General features: G+C 36.4%; 1 protein-coding gene across 29 annotated transcripts in view; it reads right to left on the minus strand.

The window, feature by feature from the left end:
* WNK1 (WNK lysine deficient protein kinase 1) overlaps positions 1–22,641 on the minus strand; it is a 159,154-nt gene that overhangs the window by 84,855 nt on the left and 51,658 nt on the right. For all 29 annotated transcript variants that reach the window (XM_003273674.4, XM_003273676.4, XM_030804357.1 and 26 more), the window contains exon 2: positions 13,256–13,428. In XM_003273674.4, coding sequence (XP_003273722.1) covers positions 13,256–13,428 — 173 coding nt within the window. The remainder of the gene's footprint in view (positions 1–13,255; positions 13,429–22,641) is intronic.

Raw genomic sequence — 22,641 nt, forward strand, 5'->3', positions numbered from 1 at the left:
ACAAGTTATCAATGATAGGAGTTTGTTGCTTTGAAGAATTCCATTAAATTCTAACATGACTGGAGATGGGAATATCAAATTTAGCATACTAAGATTCAGTAACATTAAAGGTTAGTAATACTTTTAGTAAGCAAGGCTATGGTAGTTTAAAATAAAAATTCTATTAAGAGACACAGAAAAATAAGTCTTCCAAATGCTTTTTCATCTAAACAATGACAGTATTAGGTAACTAGTTTTTTCTTAAAGAAATGGGAGATCAAGTTGGCTATATCAGCTAAATATTTCAGGCCAAAAATATTTAATTAGTGATTGGTAAGAGAATTATGGTAACAAAGCACCAAATATGAATTCCTTAAAATTAGGTTACCATTTAAATGATTAAGAGGTACAGTTCTGCTTCTGTTAAATAGTGGAGTAGTTCTATCAGACACAGATGTATTTATAAACTCTAGTCAAAAATATACAAAGCAACTATTACTTGAAGGCTCTGGAGAGCAATCAAAATCAGTCATAGTTGGAAGGGACAAAAGGAAAGCACTGCTTGAGTTTCCTTCTTTATAATACATTTTTACCTAAGAAAAGGCCCTGTTCTGATTCTGCAGGTCTGCTAAACCCCAGACAGAAATGGCGAGTTGAGTTTCGAATGACCACAGAATCAAGAACAGTGCTGTCTAACAGACCTTTCTGCAAGGATGGTCTGTCCAATAAAGTTGCCACTAGCCAAATGTGACTACTCAAATGTAGATTAACTAAAATAAAAAATTTCATTTCTCAGTTGCACTAGCCACATTTCATGTGCTCAACAACCATATGAGGCAAATGGCTACCATTCTGGATGGTGTATGTTATACAACATTTCCATAATGGCAGAAAGTTCTACTGGACACCACAGATCTAGAAAGGAAAGGAGGAAATCTCAGAAAGCAGGCACCAAAGGAGAGCCCTAAATTCTGTGTATTCACTCTGCCCAAATCTCTAGTTGATCTCTGAAATACATGTATGTAGGAAAGATTCCAAGCAGCCCAAGTATGCTAAAAGAACTGAACAGAGACCTCTGGTGCTACCCACTGTAGAAAAGATACATCTGGGGATTGAGTTCCAATGCCTATTTTATCTGGAAATATTCAGGAAAAAAAGAGCACTAAAAATGTTAAATAGAAAAGACTACATTTTCCTTTCAGTATCTTTAAAATACACACACAATTAGTTAAAGGAAAATCTATAATACTGTGATATATATGATATGCTTACATATTCTATTATATAGTTATTGTTTTTCAGTTCCTGAATATGTTTAATTTTTGTAATTTCTATGTCTTTGCTGATATTCTCTATTTGTTGAGCTAAAATTTTCTATACTCTTAACATTTGGCTGTTACTGTTTCCTGCATTTAGTATTCCAATTTTGTTGAATAGGTACTATAATTACTCCCATTTAATAATGACTTATCTATGTACCTGTATAAGATATGAAATTACTTATGTAATCTTGTACTTGTATAAAATATGCAAATTACAGCATACAGAACAAGTGGTAGAGGGGTTATATGAAAACTTTATTTGTGCAAAGGCCTTATATTTTACATGAAATTGTACAGTATTAGTCCTAAATAAATTGTCAAAAGTAACAACGTAAATGTAATCTTCAGGGCAACTACTTAAAATGAAAAACATGCAGAGATCCAGATCTAAGTAAAAATCAAATAGTAGAACTAAAATAAAATTTTACTTCATTTGGGTGGGCTAATTGAAGAAAACTAATAGCAAAAGTGGGTTTTATGGTTTAAAAAATATATCAAAACAGTCATGCTGGATGGAAGGTAAGGAAAAGGCTGCCTGGAAAGCGGCATAAGGGCATTTTCTGATATGATAGAAATGTTCTCTATCTTAAGAGTTTTGGTTACACAAATGAATGCCTTTTCAAAACTCATTCAATCGTACAATAATAATTTATTCTATCTTGATGCTGTTTGGAGGTAAAAGAAAAATAAAGTACACAAATACTGGAACTCTAATGAAATGCATACTGAAGGGTTTACGGGTGAAGCATATTGAATTATTTTATTTTACAATTTTATTATGGAATGAATAAGATGGATGGAGGATGAATAAATGGACATTAATAATATGGTAAGGCAAGTGATGCAAAAAGTTAGTAACAATAGAATCTTGGTGCTGAGTGTGTGCTCACTGTATGCTTCTTTTGCCTTTTCTATATAATTTTTAGAATTTTATAATAAAATTTTGGAAAGTTTATTTGTCATTAGTCCTCCTTACAAACATCCTATTTTTAAACAAAAGGGTATCCTACTATGAACTTTATATTACTTCTCTCTCTCTTTTTTTTAACTATTCCCATGGCACCTCCCTAATCACAGAAAACCTGTCTATCCTTTAAGATCTACTTAGATTGTATATATCATTTTAGTAAAGACCTTCAAGATTATCCCAGCTAGCAGGAAGGAATAATATCTTTGTCTCAATTGCTATTCAAGTGAAAATTACACATATATTATGATTCACATTTCATTTTAGGAACCTATTCTACGGGAATTGTGTACAAACATGATTATTATCGCAATGTTTATAAGGAAAGTATAAGGACAAGAAGGAATCCAATCTGCTCCATATTACAAACGGAACATTTCTAAACTCAGAGAAGCTAAGTTTGGTGAGAATGAAAAGTGGTTCTAAAAACATGAATATTAATTAAAATCACCATAACCAACCTCATCTTGAGAAAGAAAAGTGGCACCATCGGTGCAGACAGGACAAAAAAAAAAAAAAAAAAAGATGTCTCTGCCGGGTGCAGTGGCTGAGGCTGGCTCGCTCCCAGCACTTTGGGAGGCTGAGGTGGATGGATCACCTGAGGTCAGGAGTTCAAGACCAGCCTGACCAATATGGCAAAACACGGTGTCTACTAAAAATATAAAAATTAGCTGGGCATGGTGGCATGCGCCTGTAGCCCCAGCTACTCGGGAGCCTGAGGTTGGAGATCGCTTGAACCCGGGAGGCGGAGGTTGCAGTGAGCCGAGATCACACCATTGCACTCCACCCTGGGCAACAGAGTGAGACTCCATCTCAAAAAAAAAAAAGATGTCTCTGATACATCAAGCACTTCAGGGTCTTCCATTATGACTGATTTTTGCCCAACCACATTGAAGACAAAGCCCAGCTGCTGAAAAGCTCCACTCTCATAAGCAGAGCTCTTAATCAGTTCTTCAGTACTAAGATATTTACTAAAAACAATCAAATCATGGTTAAATGGGGATAATTATAGTACCTATGCCAAAACTTGGCAGACTAAATGCTGAGAACAATGGCTGCTAAATGTTAAGAGTACAAAGAATATTCCATTGAAGTAGAGAATATCAACAGAGACAGAAACTTTAAAAAGGAACCAAGTAGAAATTTAGGTGCTGAAAAATACTGTGAAGATTCACTAATAGATTTCAACAGCATATGTGAACACACAGAAGAAAAAGGCAATAAACTTGAAAATAGGAAGTGAAACCATACAGTCTGAGGAGCAGAAATGAGCAGAGTCTAAGAGATCTGTGGGACACCATCAAGTTGACCAAAATATACACAATGAGAGTCCTAGATAAAGAAGACAGAAAAGAGCAGAAAGAATATTTAAGAAAATAATGGCCACAAATTTCCCAAACTTAGTAAAAGACATGAATCTACACATCCAAAAAGTTCAACAAACTCTAAGGATAAATGCAAATAGATCCACAATGAGAAACACTATATTCAAACTGTTAAAAGGCAAAGACAAAGAGAGAATCTTGAAAGTAGCAAGGGAGAAGTGACTTATCACGACCATGGGATCCTCAATAAGATTATGAGCTGATTTTTCAGCAAAAACCATAGAGGGCAGAAAGCAGTAGGATGACATATTTAAAGCGCTAAAAGAAACAAAAGCAAAACTCCAAAAAAACCTTAAGACTGCCAACCAAGAATCACATATCAGCAAAATTATACTACAGAAATGAAAGAGAAATTAAGACATTCCCAGGTAAATAAAAGCTGGAGGAGTCTGACAGTAGCATACCTTCCCTATAAGAAATGCTAAAGAGAATCCTTAGAGGAAATAAAAGAACACTAGACAATAACTTGAAGCCATAAAACCAAATCAAATCTCTGGCAAAGTCCATCACACATCTAAATATTAAAACCAATATTAATGTATTTTTGGTTTATAACTCCTTTTATTTCCTACATGATTTAAAAGGCAAATGCATGTAAAATAATGATTATAAAACTATGCTAATGGGTACACAATGTATAAAGATAAAATTTGAGACAATGAAAACATAAAATGGGAAGGAGGAGTGAGGCTGTATAGGATCAGAGATTTGTATGCTATATTAAAGCTAAGTTGGTATCAATTCAGGGTAGACTGTTGGAGGTTTATGATGTTAATTGTGATCCTCAAGGTAACCACTGAAAAAAATATCTAAATATATACACAAAAGGAAATGAGAAAGGAATCAAAATGGTATACTACAAAAGAAAAATAAATATATTTAAAAAGGTAGTAATGAAGGAGATAAGGAGCAAAAAACAGTACAAGACTGTCTCTAGGAATGTGATATATTACGGCTGGGTGCAGTGGCTCACGCCTGTAATCCCAGCACTTTGGGAGGCTGAGGCGGGTGGACCACAAGGTGAGGAGTTTGAGACCAGCCTGATCAACATGGTGAAACCCCATCTCTACTAAAAATACAAAAATTAGCCAGGCGTGGTGATGGGTACCTATAATCCCAGCTACTCAGGAGGCTGAGGCAGGAGAATCGCTTGAACCTGGGAGGCAGAGGTTGCAGTGAGCTGAGACTGTGCCACTGCACTCCAGCCTGGGCAACAGAGTGAGGCTCCATCTCAAAAAGAAGAAGAAGAAGAAAAAAAGGTACAAGACATACAGAAAACAAACAGCAAAATGGCAAATCATTCATTTTGACTAATTAAATGTAAATAAACTCTCCTACCAAAAACAGAGATGGGCAGAATGGATTTTTAAAAAAGAAAAAAAGCCAACTATATACTGTCTACAAGAGACTCATTATAGATCTAAGGACATAAATAGGTTGAAATTCAAAGGATGAAAGAAAAATGATATTCTATGCTAATAGTAAATAAAAGAGGGTGAGGTAGCAAAACTAGTATCAGGCAAAATAAGTAAAAATACTGATGCAAGAGATAAAGAAGAGCATGATGTATTGATAAAAGGGCCAATCCATAAAAAATAACAATTATATACATCAAACAATAAAGCCACCAAATAATGAAGCAAACATTGACAGAATTAAAGGGAGGAAATTAGTAGACACTACAGTAATAGTTGGAGACTTCAGTATTCCACTTTCAATAACAGATAAAACATCTAGACAAAAGATGAATAAGAAAACAGAAGACTTGAACAACATTATAAGCCATCAAAAGGTAACAGACATATATAGAACACACTGCCCAACAACAAGTGAATATATATTCTCAACTGTACGTGGAACATTCCTTCAAGAAATCTCCAAAGAAAAGTCTAGGACTGGATGGCTTCAGTGATGAGTTCTACCAAATATTTAAAGGAGAATTAACACAAATCCTACTCTTCCAAAAAGCAGAAGTGGAGGAAACACTTTCTAAATCATTGTGAGGCCAGTATTGCCCTGATACTGAAGATACCACAAGAAAACGATAGACTAACACCGTTATTAATGTAGATGTAAAAACTCTCAACAAAATATTGGCAAGCCAAACCCAACTGCATAGTAAAAGGATTATACGCCATTTATCTATGAAATGCAAGGGTGATTCAACATAAGAAAATTAATCAGTATAATATATCACACTAATAGAACAAAGTGGTTTCATGATTATCTAACTTGATGCAGAAGTTAAGGGTGATTCAACATCAGAAAATTAATCAGTATAATATATCACACTAATAGAACAAAGTGGTTTCATGATTATCTAACTTGATGCAGAAGAGCATTTGACAAAATCTAACACCATTCCAAAAAAACAAAAAATACTCAAGAAACTAGGATAGGAATAGCGGAGAACTTCCTCAACATGATAAAGAACATTTATGAAAAACTCACAGCTAACATATACTCAATGGTGAAAGACCAAAAGCTTTCTCCTTAAAATCAGTAATATGACAAGGATAATCAATGCTAATTATAATTCAAGTTCTAGCCAAAACAGTAAGAAAAGAAAAAGAAATAAAGGCATTCAAATCTGAAAGAACTATCTATTCACATATGACTTGATCCAATATACAAAAATCCCAAAGAATGGCTAGGTGTGGTGGCACACACCTGTAATCTCAGCACTTTGAGAGCCAGAGACAAGGGAGATCACTTGAGGACAGGAATTTGTGACCAGCATAAGCAATATATTGAGACCCTATCTTTATGAAAAATTTAAAAATTAGCCAGGCATGGTGGTACACACCTGGAGTCCCAGCTACTCAGGAGGCTGAGGTGGGAGGATCCTTTAAGCCTAGAGTTCAAGTCTATAGTGAGCTATGACTGCACCACTGCACTCCAGCCTTGGTGACAGAGTGAAACCCCATCTTTTTTAAAAAAACAAAACAAAACAAAACAAAAAACCCCAAAGAATGAACACACACACAGACGAGCTAATACAAGAATTCAGCAAAGATGCAAAAGTGCAAGACTGACACACAAAAATCAGTTGTATTTATATATACCAGCAATTAACAATCTGAAAAGGAAATTAAGAAAAGAATTTCATTTGCAATAGCATATAAAGGATCTAGGAATAAATTTAACCAAGGATGTGAAAGACTTGTATAATGAAACTACAAAACATTGCTGAAAGAAATTAAAAAAGACATAAATAAATGGACAGACACCCTGTGTTCATGAATTAGCAGACAATATAGTTAAAGATGGTGATACCAATGTGATCTACAGATTCAACACAATCTCTGTCAAAATTCCAACAGCCTTTCTTGTAGAAATGGAAATCTAATCCTCAAATTCACATGGAATTTCGAGAAGACCCCAACTGTCAAAAACAATAGTGAAAAAGAAGAACAAAACTGGAGAAGTCACTTCCAATTTTCAAAATTTACAAAAATTACTACAGTAATCAGAGCAGTGTGGTACTGGCATAAGAACAGACATGTAGGCCAATGAAATAGAATTGAGAGTCCAGAAATAAACCTATACATATGATTAAATAATTTTTGAGAAGGGTACCAAGACCATTCAATGGGTAAAAGTCTCTTCAACAAATGATGCTGGGATAACTGGACATCAACATGCAAAAGAATGAAATCAGACCCTACCTCACGGCATATACAAAAGTTCACTTAAAAATGGAACAATAACCTAAATAGAAGAGTTAAATTGATAGAACTCTTAGAAGAAAACTTACGGATACATCTGTAAGCCCTTGGTTATTTATAACAATGGACTCTTACACGACACCAAAAGCCCAACCATCAAAAGACAAAACAGATACATTGGATTTTATCAAAATTTAAAACTTGTCACAGGCTTGAGCATCCCAATCAGAAAATCCAAGATCCAAAATGCTCCAATCAAAAATCTGAAACTTTTTGAGCACCAACATGACACACAACAAAAATGCTCATTTGAACATTTTGGAGTTCAGATTTAGGAGGGCTTAACTGGTAAGTATAATTCAAAGTTCCAATATCTGAAAAAATTTAAAGCCCAAAACACTTCTGGACCCAAGCATTTTGGATAAGAGATACTATACTCAATCTGTACATCATAGAAGATTATCAAGGAGCAAAAAAGGCAACCTATGGGAGAAAACATCTGCACATCATGGATCTGGACAAGGGTCTAGTTTCTAAAATACATAAAGAACTCTTATAAATCAACAAAAAAACAAGCAATCCAATAAAAAATGAGCAAAGAACTTGAATAAACATTTCTCCAAAGATATACGAATAGCCAATAAGCATATGAAAAGATGTTCCACATTATTAATCATTAGGGAAATGCAAATCTAACCCATAATGAGGTACGACGTCACTCCCAGTAGGATGCCTCCTCAAAAAGTTAAATAAAGATTTCCACATGACTCAGCAATTCCATTCCTAGTATACAGCCAAAAGAAATGAAAACAGGTACTCAAAAAAATACTTGTGCACAAATATTTATAGCAGCAGTACTCACAATAGCCAAAAGGTGGATACAGCCCAAATGTTCATCAATGGATGAATAAACAAACTGTGATTTTCCATGCAATGGAATGTTATTCAGTCATAAAAGCGGATGAAGTACTGATGCGTGCAATCACGATGATCCTTGAAAACACTATGCTAAGTGAAAGATGCCAAACACAAGGATCCATAACATACTTTAAGTCTATTTATAGGATATATCCTGATTAGATAAATCCATAGAGATGGTAAAAGGTTGGTAGTTGTCAGGAGCTGAGGGTTGGGAGAAATAGGAAATTGTTCCACGGGCATAGAGTTTGTGAGATGAAAAGCATTCTAGAAATTGCACAGAAATGTGTATGTATTAACACTACTGAACTGTACACTTCAAAATGGTTAAGATGGTAAATTTTATGTTTTTTACAAAAAAATCCCATCCACGAATGGATGGTCCCACAGATCAGGCAGTCCAACCGCTTGTTTTACATACACATGGGGAACTGAGGCCCAAATAAGGTTAGCTATTTGCCCAAAATCACAGTTGGTCAGAGGCAGTGCTGGGAGCAGTCACAACTTCTACTCCAAGTCTAGCGCTCTTTCTACTTAATAAACCCTCCTGTTGGCATAAGCCTCTGAAGCTCAGAAACTGAAAATTTCTTTTTAAATGTAAAAAGAAAAAGAACTTAGATAATGTGCAATTAAAGAAAAAATACGCTGCCTGGCTGGAGGAAGGGAAATGCGGAGTAACTGCTTAATGGGCACAGAGTGCTCTTTTGAGGTGATGAAAATGTTTAGTAACTTGATAGATGTGGTACTTACAAAACACTGTGAATGTATGTACTAAGTGCCACTGAATTGTACTTTCTAAAATGGTTAATTGTATGATATTTGAATTTCATGTCTATTTTAAAAAAGAAGTCTAAATTTATTTCAACTTTTAATCCAAATTTTTTTTCTTTTTCTTTTTTTGAGACGGAGTCTCACTCTGTCACCCAGGCTAGACTACAGTGGCACAATCTCGGCTCACTGCAACCTCCACTTCCGGTGTCAAGCGATTCTCTTGCCTCAGCCTCCCGGGTAGCTGGGATTACAGGTGCCCGCCATCATGCCCAGCTAATTTTTTGTATTTTTAGTAGAGATGGGGTTTCACCATGCTGGACAGGCTGGTTTCGAACTGACCTCAGGTGATCCTGACCTCAGGTGATCCACCCGCCTCGGCCTCTCAAAGTGCTGGGATTATAGGTGTGAACTACCACGCCTGGCCTTAATCCAAATTTTGTAACTTATACATTCCCATCTTATTTTTCAGCTATGGGTGTTTTATTTGCTTCAATGTAAATATACATAGAGAACAAAGGTAGAAACTCAAAAGGTCCAAAAAGCATGCATTTTGGAATTAATTCCCATTCCTTCCCAATTTGCCTCTCCAAATGCTGCCAATGGTCCTAGTTATCCATTCTTCCAGAAATGAATATGAATGTTTTCAATCTACTTGCTTAGGAATCTGTATACATTCCCAATCAGAATTCTTAAATTCTGAAATTTTTCTTTTTCTCACTCTCTACTTTTTCATTTTTATTTTTGAGATGGAGTCTCGCTCTGTCACCCAGGCTGGAGTGCAGAGGCACGATCTCGGCTCATTGCAACCTCCACCTCCTGGGCTCAAGTGATTCTCTGCCTCAGCCTCCAGAGTAGCTAGGACTACAGGGAAACCTCTTTTAGATAATTAAATCTAACTGGGTCTTCTCACTACTATGTCATCCTCTTTAAATATTTTCTGTCTTTTTTGTGCATTCTGTTGCTCCTTTCTTCTTAGTTAATATTCCTGTCAATTCAATTTAGTCTGTTGTTTAACCATTAGACCATTTATGTTTGAATTTTAATGTTCTTATTTCTAGAAGTTCTTCAGAAGCTTTTAAATTATGCCTGTCTTTCTTTGGTGTCTTATTCCTTCAATTCCTTCTTTTCTCTTTATACACTTCATATACACTTACATATATCTTTACTGACATCATTATGTAAATAATTGTTTGTAATCACTTTCAGACTTGTCCATAGTATCTTTAATTGTTGCAGTGCTATTTTCTGGTTGTGACTATTCCCCTTCATTGGTGTGATTTGTAATTTAATTGTGAGGTCATCTTCTTTGGAAACTGTTTTGCCTCTGGACACTGTGACCAAGGAACTGTGAAAATGTCCCCGGGTGTTTTCTTTCCGTTCCTGATCAATTATGATGTATGTTCTTTGGTTTGGGATTCCTGTATCAAGTAGATGGTATAAATTTATGTTATAGCGCCATCTACATATGAGATGGAAGAATACCAAACAGGCTGGGCACCGTGGCTCATGCTTGTAGTCCCAGCAGTTTGGGAGGTCAAATCTGGATGAGGCCAAATCAGGATGAGCTCAGGAGTTTGAGAGCAGCCTGGGCAACAAAATAGACACTGTCTCTACTAAAAAAAAAATTGTTTTTTAATTAGACAGGTATGGTGGTGAGCAACTATAGTTCCAGGTAGTGGGGAGGAGGCTGAGGTGGAAGGATTCCCTGAGCCCAGGAGTTTGAGGCTGCAGTGAGCTATGATTGTGCCGTTGTACTCTGTCCTGGGCAACAGAGTGAGACCCTGTCTCCAAAAGAAGAAAAAGATTAGCTTACAGAATAATTAAGAACACTGGTAGCATTTGATGGGAATTTCTATTTTTTCACAGGTCTCCCCTCTGATCCACAGTCCTCTGCACACAGGTAAAACTCTTTGCAGCTTTCACTGGCTAGGGCACTGAGGTCTCTCTTTTCATGGATAGTTCAGTTTTTTGGCACAGGCTAAGTTCTAGCTCCCCTCTCTACCTAGTTCTAAGGCTTTCTGTCCTTGCATGGACATTAAAACTAGCATCAACACCTCAACCAACATATGGTCTAAAATACCAGAGTATAAGTTCCTGTTTTGGCTTTGAATTATCTCTGCTTACTATCTGGAGGTTAACCTTTCTTTCCTTAAAGCTTCGATATGTATTGGAAAAAACTTTTATTACATTCCACACTGCAGTTTGTTGGTGTGGGACAGCCATTCCACAGGGGCTTACCCCACTATGTTACCCAAAGCTCCTCGATATAGTTTTTAAAACAAGTAAACCATTGTATTTTAGAGTAATCTTAGGCATGCCAGACAAACTGTTGACAACCAAGTAAGTATCCAAACCAGTGGAAAGAATCTCAAGATGTACACATAATTATTACCACATAATTCTCCTTAATTCATTCAAATACTTATCATTCAGTATTAGATACTTCCACTAGAATGTGGTATCTAGCACTTGTTCATAGTGCTAGGTATATAGTGCTAGTTAGCACATTCTAGTGGAAGAAAAGAGAGTATCAAGAAGCCTGTCTAACTAGGATAAAGGTATTGCCATAAACAAGGGTGGAAGTTGGATACAGAAATCAGAATTTGCAGGACAGAAATGATCTGCTGATGTTTCAACATGTTAACCATAAGCATTTCAGAACACATGCAAGTGACTATATCCAGGTGCTGTAACACTGTATTCCAATGATCTGGAATTAATCAGCTCAGCAGTATTAACTTTAACAATTAATAAAGAATATATGCTACAGTGACAATTTTAAAATATCCAATTTCATCAAATAAAAAATTTATACAAGGTAACTTACAACAGATTCTTCTCTGAGTAAAAATAGATCCTCTAAGACACCAGGGGTCCCCAATCACTGGACCACAGATTGATACCAGTCCATGGCCTTTCAGGAACCTGGCCACACAGCAGGAGGTGAGTGGCAGGCGAGCAAGCAAAGCTTCATATGTATTTACAGCCGCTCCCTCATTGCTCGCATTACCACTTGAGCTCTGGCTCCTGTCAGCAGCATTAGATTTCTCATAGGACCATGAACCCTACTGTGAACTGTGCATGCAAGGGATCTAGGTTGAGCGTTCTTTGTGAGAATCTAATGCCTGATGATCTGCCTTGTCTCCTATCACCCCGAGATGGGACAGTTTAGTTGCAGGAAAACAAGCTCAGGGCTCCCACTGATTCTACATTATGGTGAGTTGTGTAACTATTTCATTATATATTTTAATGTAATAATAATAGAAATAAAGTACACAATAAATGTAATGTGCTTGAATCATTACAAACTTCCCCAGCCCCACCCCCTGCACCAGTTCATGGAAAAACTGTCTTCCATGAAACCAATCCCTGATGCCAAAAAGGTTGGGGACTGCTGCTCTGAGAAACCTGGGATTACAAAAGCATACTCCAACTCTTACCAAAAGCTCTTTACAATAAGTAATGGGAAATTTCTGCATTAAACCTATTTCCGTGAAAGGAATGACAGAACTAGCTATTTGGGGATTAACTTCTGATGTTATGGGAAATGGAACTACAAGTATTTTTTAAGTGATAACTGTCACAATATAATCTGCATCTGATATAAAAGTTGCAGGGGTATAGCAAAGCACAATACAAATGAAAAAAATAGGTAGTTTCTCAATAAACCTTAATCTCATTTTAACCACTAGAGGGCTACCTTGACATTTGATTTCTGATCCCTTAGCCACTCAATTTTTTTTGAGACAGAGTCTCACTCTGTCACCTAGGCTGGAATGCAGTGGGGTGATCTCGGCTCACTGAAACCTCCGCCTCCTGGGTTCAAGCGATTCTCCTGCCTCAGCCTCCCGAGTAGCTGGGATTACAGATGCATGCCACCATGCCTGGCTAATTTTTGTATTTTTAGTAGAGACGGGGTTTCACCATGTTGGACAGGCTGGTCTCGAACTCCTGACCTCAGGTGATCCGCCTGCCCCAGCCTCCCCAAGTGCTGGGATTACAGGCGTGAGCCACCACGCTCGGCCATAACTTCTCATTTCAATACTTACCAATAAATAATTATCAAATCACTTTATATACCAGAGGACTTTGTGGGCAAGGAAATATGCTAATACAGTAATAGTTGGAAGGATTGTTCCCTTCTTAGTAGGCTGGACAACAAAAGTAAAACTGGTAGACCTGAAATTTAAAAAATCAAATTCTCTCATACTACTTGGTCAGCTTTTGTAATATTGATGAACTTACGTTTTAAGTGTTCCAGACGTCATAAGTTCAGTCACCAAAACAATGCACTTCTTTCCTTTTACTGTGGATTCCCAGGAATCATAAAATCTAACAATATTGGGATGCTGAAGACCTTTTAACATTTCAGCTTCTTCTTTAAATCTCTGCCTCTCAGATTTTGTTAATTTTCGATCCTAAAATCAAAAACCAAAACAGAATGTGGTTTAAAATGATAAAACACCAAATCAGACAGTTAATCTTAGATACTTAAACATTACTAAATCATGATCGATGGTGTTTAAAAAATGCAAATGCTGAAGTTATAAACGATAGATTTGGATTATATAAATTCATGCTTGAGATCACTGTAGTATCTTTACTGTTAATGTGTAACTCAGATATAGTCTCATTTTTGTGAGGTGCAGTTAACTTTCCACATCCAACATAAGTTATCAATTGCTAGACATGCAATTTAATGTCACGAAATGAACACAGGCTTTGGAGGCAGAAAGACCTAAATATAAATTCCAGTTCTATCTTTGCCTTGATTAAAATCAATCTATCTTTAACCAAAACATTGTTTTTATTTTTGTTTGTTTGTTTAAAAGACAGGAGCTCACTCTGTGACCAAGGCTGGAATGCAGTGGTGCTATCATAGCTCACGGCAGCCTCAAATCCTGGGCTCAAGGGATCCTTCCACCTCAGCCTCCAGAGTAGCTAGGACTACAGGCATGTGCCACCTTGCCCAGCTAATTTTTTAATTTTCTGTAGAGATGAGGTCTTGCTATGATGCACTGGCTGGTCTTGAACTTCTGGTGATCCTCCTACTTTGGCATCCCAAAGCCTGGGATTACAGGTGTGAGCCACTGCATGAAGCCTAATTTTTTTTTTTTTCTTCTAAGCAGTAACTTAAATACTCAAGTATTTGTCTTCAAGTCAGGAAAATTCTCAGTTATTATCTCTCTAAACACTGTCTCCTCTCATTCTCTTTTTCTCTTTTTCTCCCCTTCCAATTCTTTTCTTTTTAAACAATTTTTAAATGTGTGTGAGTATGTGTATAACTTTATCCATAATATCCTTAAATTTCTCTCTCATTTTCCATTTCCTTCTGTATGCTACTTTCTGGGCAATGTTTTCTGATCTACCTTCTTGTTCATTCATTTTTCTCTTATTACATCAATTATTAATTGAACTTTAAGGTTCTCACTTTGTCACCAAAAGTACCCAATGAGTAATGTAATAAAAGGAAACCAAGTTACTACTCCTGTTTCTACTATGCCCAATAGCATCAAAACCAATGGATACTATGTACATGCCCCTTTAAAAGTGTGTGTGTGTGTCCTTAATAAGCAGTTAGCATTTCCCCAAGGATAAAAAATTCCTGTGACTTAAAAGAAAAATGAGAATTGAAATTGGGCCTCTGAGTCTCAGTTAAGTCCAATACAACCCATACAGAATGATCACAAAGGTCATAGCTTTTGATTTTTAAAAATGGTTTGTAAAAGCTTATTGTAAAAAAGCTGCCAACTACTTATTTATAGCAAAGCATAGAGGGAAAAAAACAGGTGGGACTTCTTTGCCATCAAAAATCGGTATTTAATTTTCCTTGAGAATACACTGAATGGCAATCTAAAAATTCCATACAAATATGGAATTTTTTCCATAAAATTATCTCTAATTTGCCCAGAAGACATCTATATTATAAATACAGGCTACTTTATATATCTAAGTGTTTTTATCCTTTCTGAAAAGTATTATTTATTTTAAGGGATCTGAGAACCCCTGCTTAATGTTTGAAGTTAGAAATACAGTTGCATGGCAACAGATTATCATCAACAAAGCAGGAAATACAGGAAACCTAAACAAATAATTTGGGGCTTCTTTCAATAATTTGTCTACTTGTTCCATCTATAACTAAATCTTGTTTTTTTTTAAAAAAATCTAGGAACATTTCATAAAATATCTTAGAGAAGTACATTATTTTAACACCCAAAAGACTTTAAGACAACAATAAAGTAGATCAAAACTAACGTAAGACACAGATCAGAAGGAACACCTGGGGTTTTAAAAATAATTTTTGCCAAGTATTTGCTATTTACTAGTTGGCTGCTTTACTTCATTTAATTCTCAGAAAAATGTTGTGAGATGAACTGACTCACAAAATTTTATTATCTCCCTCAAATTCACATGAAAAACAGAACTAAGAGACAAATGAAGATTTGGTTCAAAGCTCATGTTTCATTGACAACAAACCCTAAATATTTTGCAAAACTTCTAAAATAATTTTCCTCTCAGAAGATCCATGTTTGTTATTATATAATAATTATTGAAAAGAAATAGGAACTTTATACTAAATTACAGCTGAAGGTAAAATAAGAGGAACCATATATTGTTTAAATATTACCAACTGTCAATCAAATTATCATGAATACAATGATAAAATTTTAAAAGACCATATCAAAAGGTAGCATTAAAACGTCAAGTGAGACTTAGAATGGATTAGCCACTGTTGCTTTTTAGAACCTTCTCTTCACCATTATGGAGCTGGATATTCCTGGGGCCTTAATATACTATACTATCCCAATTGCAGCATTCATTACCTTCCATATAAACTAAGGCTGATACAGCTAACCCATTCTATTCATTTCGTTCATTTCTTTCCATCTATATTAAGTTGTTTTGACAGGATAAATGAGCAAAACCAAGGATCAGTGTCACATGACCTCTTCATAACATGCACAGTTCCAAGCTACTGGGGGTGGGGTGGGGGTCAGGCAACAACTAAAACAATTGTTCATCTCAGTACTACCCAAATTACAGTGCTCAGTAGATTATCCATTGATGTAATTTCTTCTGGAGTGAGAAGCACAATGCTAATGTTTAGTACAATGACCTCATAACCATTTGCACATCTTCCGTCCCTTGCTTTTAAGAAGCTATTTCATTTTAAACATCCTCTGACAGACATCTCTTTACCCTCATATTTTAGTATTTTTAAAGTAGCAATCCCATCCTTTGCTATTGTTCACTTTATTTGCCCAGAAGCAAACCTTCCAAACCAATTGTGCTAATGAAGCAGTGAGACTGGTTTTCATTCATTAAACTTGAAATTTTTACTTTACAGCTAACAACCGTATCCCCAAAATTATCTGGTTCTCAAGTCTTATTAACATTTAAATTTCTCTAGTATTATATATATGCAATATTCAAAATTTTACTACTAAATTAAGACCACATATGATAAGTCTACATATCAAAATACGGGTGGAGAAAAGTGTCTGGAATTCTTGATTAAAATATTTTAGGTCAATATTGGAATACTCCCTCCTTATCATTTTCTGCACCACACTGACTTAGCAAAGACATGGACATCTATTTCATCTTTTTTTTTGAGACGGAGTCTTGCTCTGTTGCACAGGCTGGAGTGCAGTGACGCAATCTCGGCTCACTGCAACCTCCGCCTCCCGGGTTCAGGCAATTCTGCCTCAGCCTCCTGAATAGCTGGGATTACGGGCGTGTGCCACCACACCTGGCTAATTTTTGTATTATTAGTAGAGACAGGGTTTCGCCATGTTGGTCAGGCTGGTCTGGGACTCCTGATCTTGTGATCTGCCCACCTCAGCCACCCAAAGTGCTAGGATTACAGATGTGAGCCACTGTGCCCGGCCTCTATTTCATCTTTTAAAGTGATACTAATTGTTGTTGGGTATTATGATAAAGAAATAAAAACTTGTCTTCAGGCAGAGGGTACAGCAGTTTGTAACACTGCTTTCCAGGGCAGCATGGGTTTCAGTTACAGTTTACAGAGAAAAAAATTTTTTAAAGAATTATTCTGTATGTTAAAAGAAATTAAGCATATAAATAATTATTTAAGTCTGGCAACTCTCTCTCACAGGCCTATATGGTATAACAGCAATTCAAAGATGACAGAAGTATTAACTGTAGGTAACTAACTCTTCTTAAAAACTTCAGAATTAGAGACTGAAGGCCTGGGAAAGGTTGGAAAAACTACTACTAGAAACAAAATAATAATTCTCATGCAAAAATTCTTAACTGTTAAAGATAGCAAAAAGACTAACATGGCTTTCAAGGTGTTTTGAAGTATAATATAAAAATTACACCTGCATTTCATGTGGCCAAATCTACAGATTAAATTCCTACTGCAGATTTCTTTATGACCTTCCAAGTCTGGTACTCTTAGAGATGAAACTCGGGGGTCTATCCCATAAAGAAGAGTCTATGTGAGCCCAACTTTCCTCAGTAGGTGAAAAGATACGATAATTATGGGGGGAGGGGCAGGTAAACATGGCATCACATCCCCTGCTTCTCCATGGAGACTTTTACCTATCATTCTGAAATAGTACCCGTTTCAGAAACACCAAAAAAAGAGGAAAAAAAAATCTGGTTACCGCGTTGTTCTAACTCCTCTATCAGCCCCTTCTTCCCAATATGGCTCACCTTTATACACTTTATTTATTTACAAAAAGTTTCTGTTTCAAAGAAGCAAGAAGAAAAGTCTACTTATAAGAGAGATAGGAGGCCAGGTGCGGTGGCTCACGCCTGTAATCCCAGCACTTTGGGAGGCCGAGGCGGGCAGATTACCTGAGGTCAGGAGTTCGAGTCCAGACTGGCCAAGATGGTGAAACCCCATTTCTACTAAAAATACAAAAATTAGCCAGGCGTGGCAGGCGCCTGTAATCCGAGGTACTCGGGAGGCTGAGGCCAGAGAATCGCTTGAACCTGGGAAGCAGAGATTGCAGTAAGTCGAGATCTCGCCACTGCACTCCAGCCTAGGCAACAAGAGCATAACTCCATCTCAAAAAAAAAAAAAAAAAAAAAGAGATACAGTTTTCTCAAGCCAGATGTATACGAATGTATAGGTTCTATTCATTAGGGACCCTTCACTTAATCCCCAAATCTGGGCCAAGAGTATGTAAAAGTTGGGGTCTAAGAGGTTCTCTCCACCCCTCTTTGGAGGGCACAAAAGCCACATGGGATTCTAAAATACCTGGGACTTGGCATATACAGGAAGCTTTAGGTTAATGCTAAAGGTAGCAGATATATATAATAGCTGAACCACAAAAAGAAAAAAAACACGTTTAGTTCTATTAGAAAATGGCTTAGAACATGTGGAAAAAGGCAATAAATAAAAATACATTAATAAATAAAACGAAAAATGGCAAACTAGGGCTGGGCATGGCGGCTCACACCTATAATCCCAGTACTTTGGGAGGCTGGGGCAGAAGAACTGCTTGAGGCCAGGAGCTTGAGACCAGCCTACAACATAGCAAAACCCCGTCTCCAAAAGAAAAAAGAAAAAAAAAGGCAAACTACTTTCACTAAGTGACTTACAGTATCTATTGCATAGCAAAACTTAGAACCATACCTAGTCATTCACATAAATTTTTAAAGTTTTTTATTAAAGTAGATTAAATTGATTTGAATGTGAAAGCAGCTAACTAACAGGGTTAAACTCAAACTACTATAGGTGAGGTCTTGCAGGAGATCTTCCTGAAGAAAGCAAGAAGGCTGAGAAGGGGAGAAAAAGGAAAGATAAATGTGAATGAGAATAAAAATAGAAAAATTATTGCTCCCTACTGGAAGGAAATCTTACACTTCAGAGACAAATGTTACTCTGCAGCAAATGGGGAAGAAACAGTTCCCAAAGTTTTTTGAATAGGGTAATGAGGGTTTGCCAAAGGGGAAACCAACAAAACAGAACTGAAAAGCTCAAATGGAGTTATTAGCACTGAAACTTAGTGGGTTATCCTGTAAGAATCTGCCACCACAGGAAAGCAAAAGTGGTTGTGCACATCACAAAGACAAGCATCTCAAAGAATTGTTTCATTTTGTTCAGGAAAGAAATCAAGAAAAAAAATAAGCCCAGTATATAAAAACAAAGAGTTAGGTTTTCAGTGTGCCTGATGTGGCTTTCACTTAAAGAAATAAAAGCAAAAGAGGGAGGACTCATTAATTTCAGGAAAAAAAAAAATTGAGACAGGGTCTCACTCTGTTGCCCAGGCTGGTCTAGAATTCCTGGCCTCAAGTGATTCTCTGCCTTGGCCTCCCAAAGTGCTGGGATTACAGGCATTAACCACCACACCCAGCTCTTGTTAACTTTAAATACTGTGTACTACCTTCCCACCCCCTCCCCACACCCCCCCCCACAAGGATCTTCTCCTTATCAGCTCAATCTTAACCTTTCTGTCCCTCTTTTCCATACTTACTTGGGGAATAAGGAATAATTATTTCAAATTTACAGGGAGATCTAGCCCAGAAGCCCAGCGAGAAGATTTGAAGAGTCAGGAAAAACAAAACCTGAAAGCAGAATTTCTACAACAAATGCAACCTGCAACTGAGTTTTATATTGAGAATATACGATATTGAGAATGTACATAACAATATACAATATCTTTATGCCTGGCAAGGTCTGACTTAAGTGTAATGTTTTACTAACTCTGGAATTCAAATTAGATTTCCAAATATCTACTGGACATTTTATGAGCAAAAGACTCAATATATGTCCAAGCCTATAAAGTCTCTCCACAAATCACTCATTCCCTATTTCCCTCTGTCTTTCCAGGCAATCTCTATAATTCCATGATTCCCCATATCTCATTTCCATGGTCGTAAACTAATAAAAGCCACAACCACCTCGTATCAAAATAAACATTGCCTGACGACTCTCTTTACCCTTCAACCTACCCTTTAGATTAAGATATTCCCCCAGACACTATTTTCATGACACCAAGCTCCTTGCTCAAAAATAGTAAATGCATAATTAACCAATTTTGCTTAAGTATAAGAATCTTCAGGGGCACTTGTTAAGAAAGGATTCTAGGACCCTGGCCCCAGTCTCCAAGGAAGGGATTTCTTATGACCAGTAAGTTTGGAAAATACTCTATTACATCAAATCCAAATTCCAAAGTCACTTGGATCCAGCTTATTTCTCAATACTTTCCAAAAACAACCCACTACAGATAAGGACTCTTGTTATTCTCACATGCCATGCTTATTTCTTCTTTTCCTATTTCTAAAGTAACTGCCATGAGTTTTAGTTTTCTTGCTTGTAAAATGAAAACACCATCTTTCCTGAATAGCTAAGAATTATTTTGAGGATTCAACATATTGTAAGTGTGCTTTGAAAACTGAAAATAATTACACAAATTAAGAACATTATTTTTATGGCAGCTACCCCATTCACATTGATTTATTCTCCCATAAGTATTCCTGAATATGTTTCACAGGCTGAAATAGGCTGAAGAAGTCATCAGGAGAAGTTAGCATTTTCTTAATTTTGGACTATCGATATTATCAGAGGTGGCAAAAAAGAATTTTTTTTTTCTCCTTTAAATTTCAGAAAAAAGAATTTTGGGTTCTAACTTAGACAATTAATTAAAAATAAATATATGTATATTGTGGCTCATGTAGGTGACCACAAGGCTTCATTAGGCAATTTGCTTTTCGAATCATATTAGCAACCGAATAATAACCTAAATGACAATTTATAAGTTTGACACATTAATCATTAGTTTTGTTAATTAATTTTGACTATAGGTAGTTTGGCACGTCCTAATGTCAGCAAACTTCCCTAACTATATACTCTGAATTCTTTTACCAGTTAAAGTTTCTGCAGTTATAATTTGTAACTGAAATAGATACTCTCACATAAGACTAAGTTATTTATAAAGGAAGACAGCCACAATTTGGTTTACACTGTCAAAAACATTAATTTTAGTAGGTTTTAATTAGCACTTAAATTAAAAATTGGTTTTGCTGTTATTGCTGTGTTAGATCGTAAGTCACAAGGAGTGTATATGTATTTTTTCCATTTACACATACAATGTTTTAACAATTTAAGTCACATTAAAGAACTGTCCCTTTTTCCTTTAAAACATGTCTAGCAGTAAGATACCACTTCACACCAATCAGGATGGCTATTACCCGCCCCCCCAAAAAAATAGGGCCAGTAGGGAAACAAAAGTGTTGGCAAGGATGTGGACAAACTGAAATCCTCGTGCACTGCTGTGATGGTAAAATGGTATAGATAATGTGGAAAAGAGCATGATAGTTCCTCAAAAATTTGAACACAGAATTACCATACAATTCAGCAACTTCACTTCTAAGTATATGCCCCGAGAAACTGAAAGCAGGCACTCCAACAGATACATGAACACCAATGTTAACAGCAGCATTTTTTACAATAGTCAAAGGGTACAATAACCCAAGTGTCCATCAACAAATGAACAGAAAACAAAATATATACATATAAAGGAATATTATTTAATATTAAAAAGGAATGAAATTTTGACACATGGTACAACTCCGATGAACCTTGAGAACATTACACTAGGTAAAATAAGCCAGACACAAAAGGATAAATAATGTCTGAGTCTACTTACGTGAGGTACATCTAGAATATGCAAATTCATAGAGACAAAGTAGAAAAAAGGTTACCAGGGACCAGGGAAAGGGGACAATGGGGACTCAGTTTTTAAGAGATAAGAGTTTCGGTTTGGGGCAGGGCACAGTGGCTCATGCCTGTAATCCCAACTCTTTGGGAGGCCAAGGCAGGTGGATCACCCGAGGTAAGGAGTTTGAGACCAGCATGGTCAACATGGTGAAACCCTGCCTCTACTAAAAATAAAAAAATTAGCTGGGCGTGGCAGCGGGAGCCTGTAATCCCAGCTACTCGGGAGGGTGAGGCAGGAGAATCGCTTGAATCCGGAACGCATAGGTTGCAGTGAGCCGAGATCGCACCATTGCACTCCAGCCGGGGCGACAGAGCAAGACTCTGTCTCCAAAAAAAAAGTTTCAGTTTGGGATGCTGAAAACGTTCTAGATATGGATGACAGTAATTGCACAACATTGTGAATGTGCTTAATGCCACAAAATTGTATACTTCTAAGTTACTTGTAAATGGTTAAAATGGTAAAGTTATGTTATGTGTATTTCACTGCCAAAAAGGCTGAACATTACTTGATTTTGACAAACCTTGCCCTTGTCACTTAAGACTATAAAATGAAATGTAAAATTCAGGACAGGGGAGGCAGGAAGATGTTATTAGGGAGAAGTACACTGAGAGCTTCGGAGATACAGATACTGTTCTACTTCTTATACTTGGTAAGGACTTGATGTACATGAGAAAAAGTGTCTATTGGTCATCTTAGGTCTTTAAATAAAAGCTTAAAATTTTACATTTTCTTATTTGCAAAGCAAGTAAATAATTCAATACTAACCTCTTGATAAGTGCAACTAGAAAATAGAGTTGTCTGCATTAATATTGTTATAATTTAATCCAACTGTCATTTCACTCGATTGGTTTTAGCATATTACTTTTAAAAAGTCACTGTATACATTAGAAAAATTTACATAAACGTTTTCAAGCATACAGAAATGTGGAATAT

Source organism: Nomascus leucogenys, chromosome 23 (assembly GCF_006542625.1).
Source record: "Nomascus leucogenys isolate Asia chromosome 23, Asia_NLE_v1, whole genome shotgun sequence".
Lineage (NCBI taxonomy): Eukaryota > Metazoa > Chordata > Mammalia > Primates > Hylobatidae > Nomascus > Nomascus leucogenys.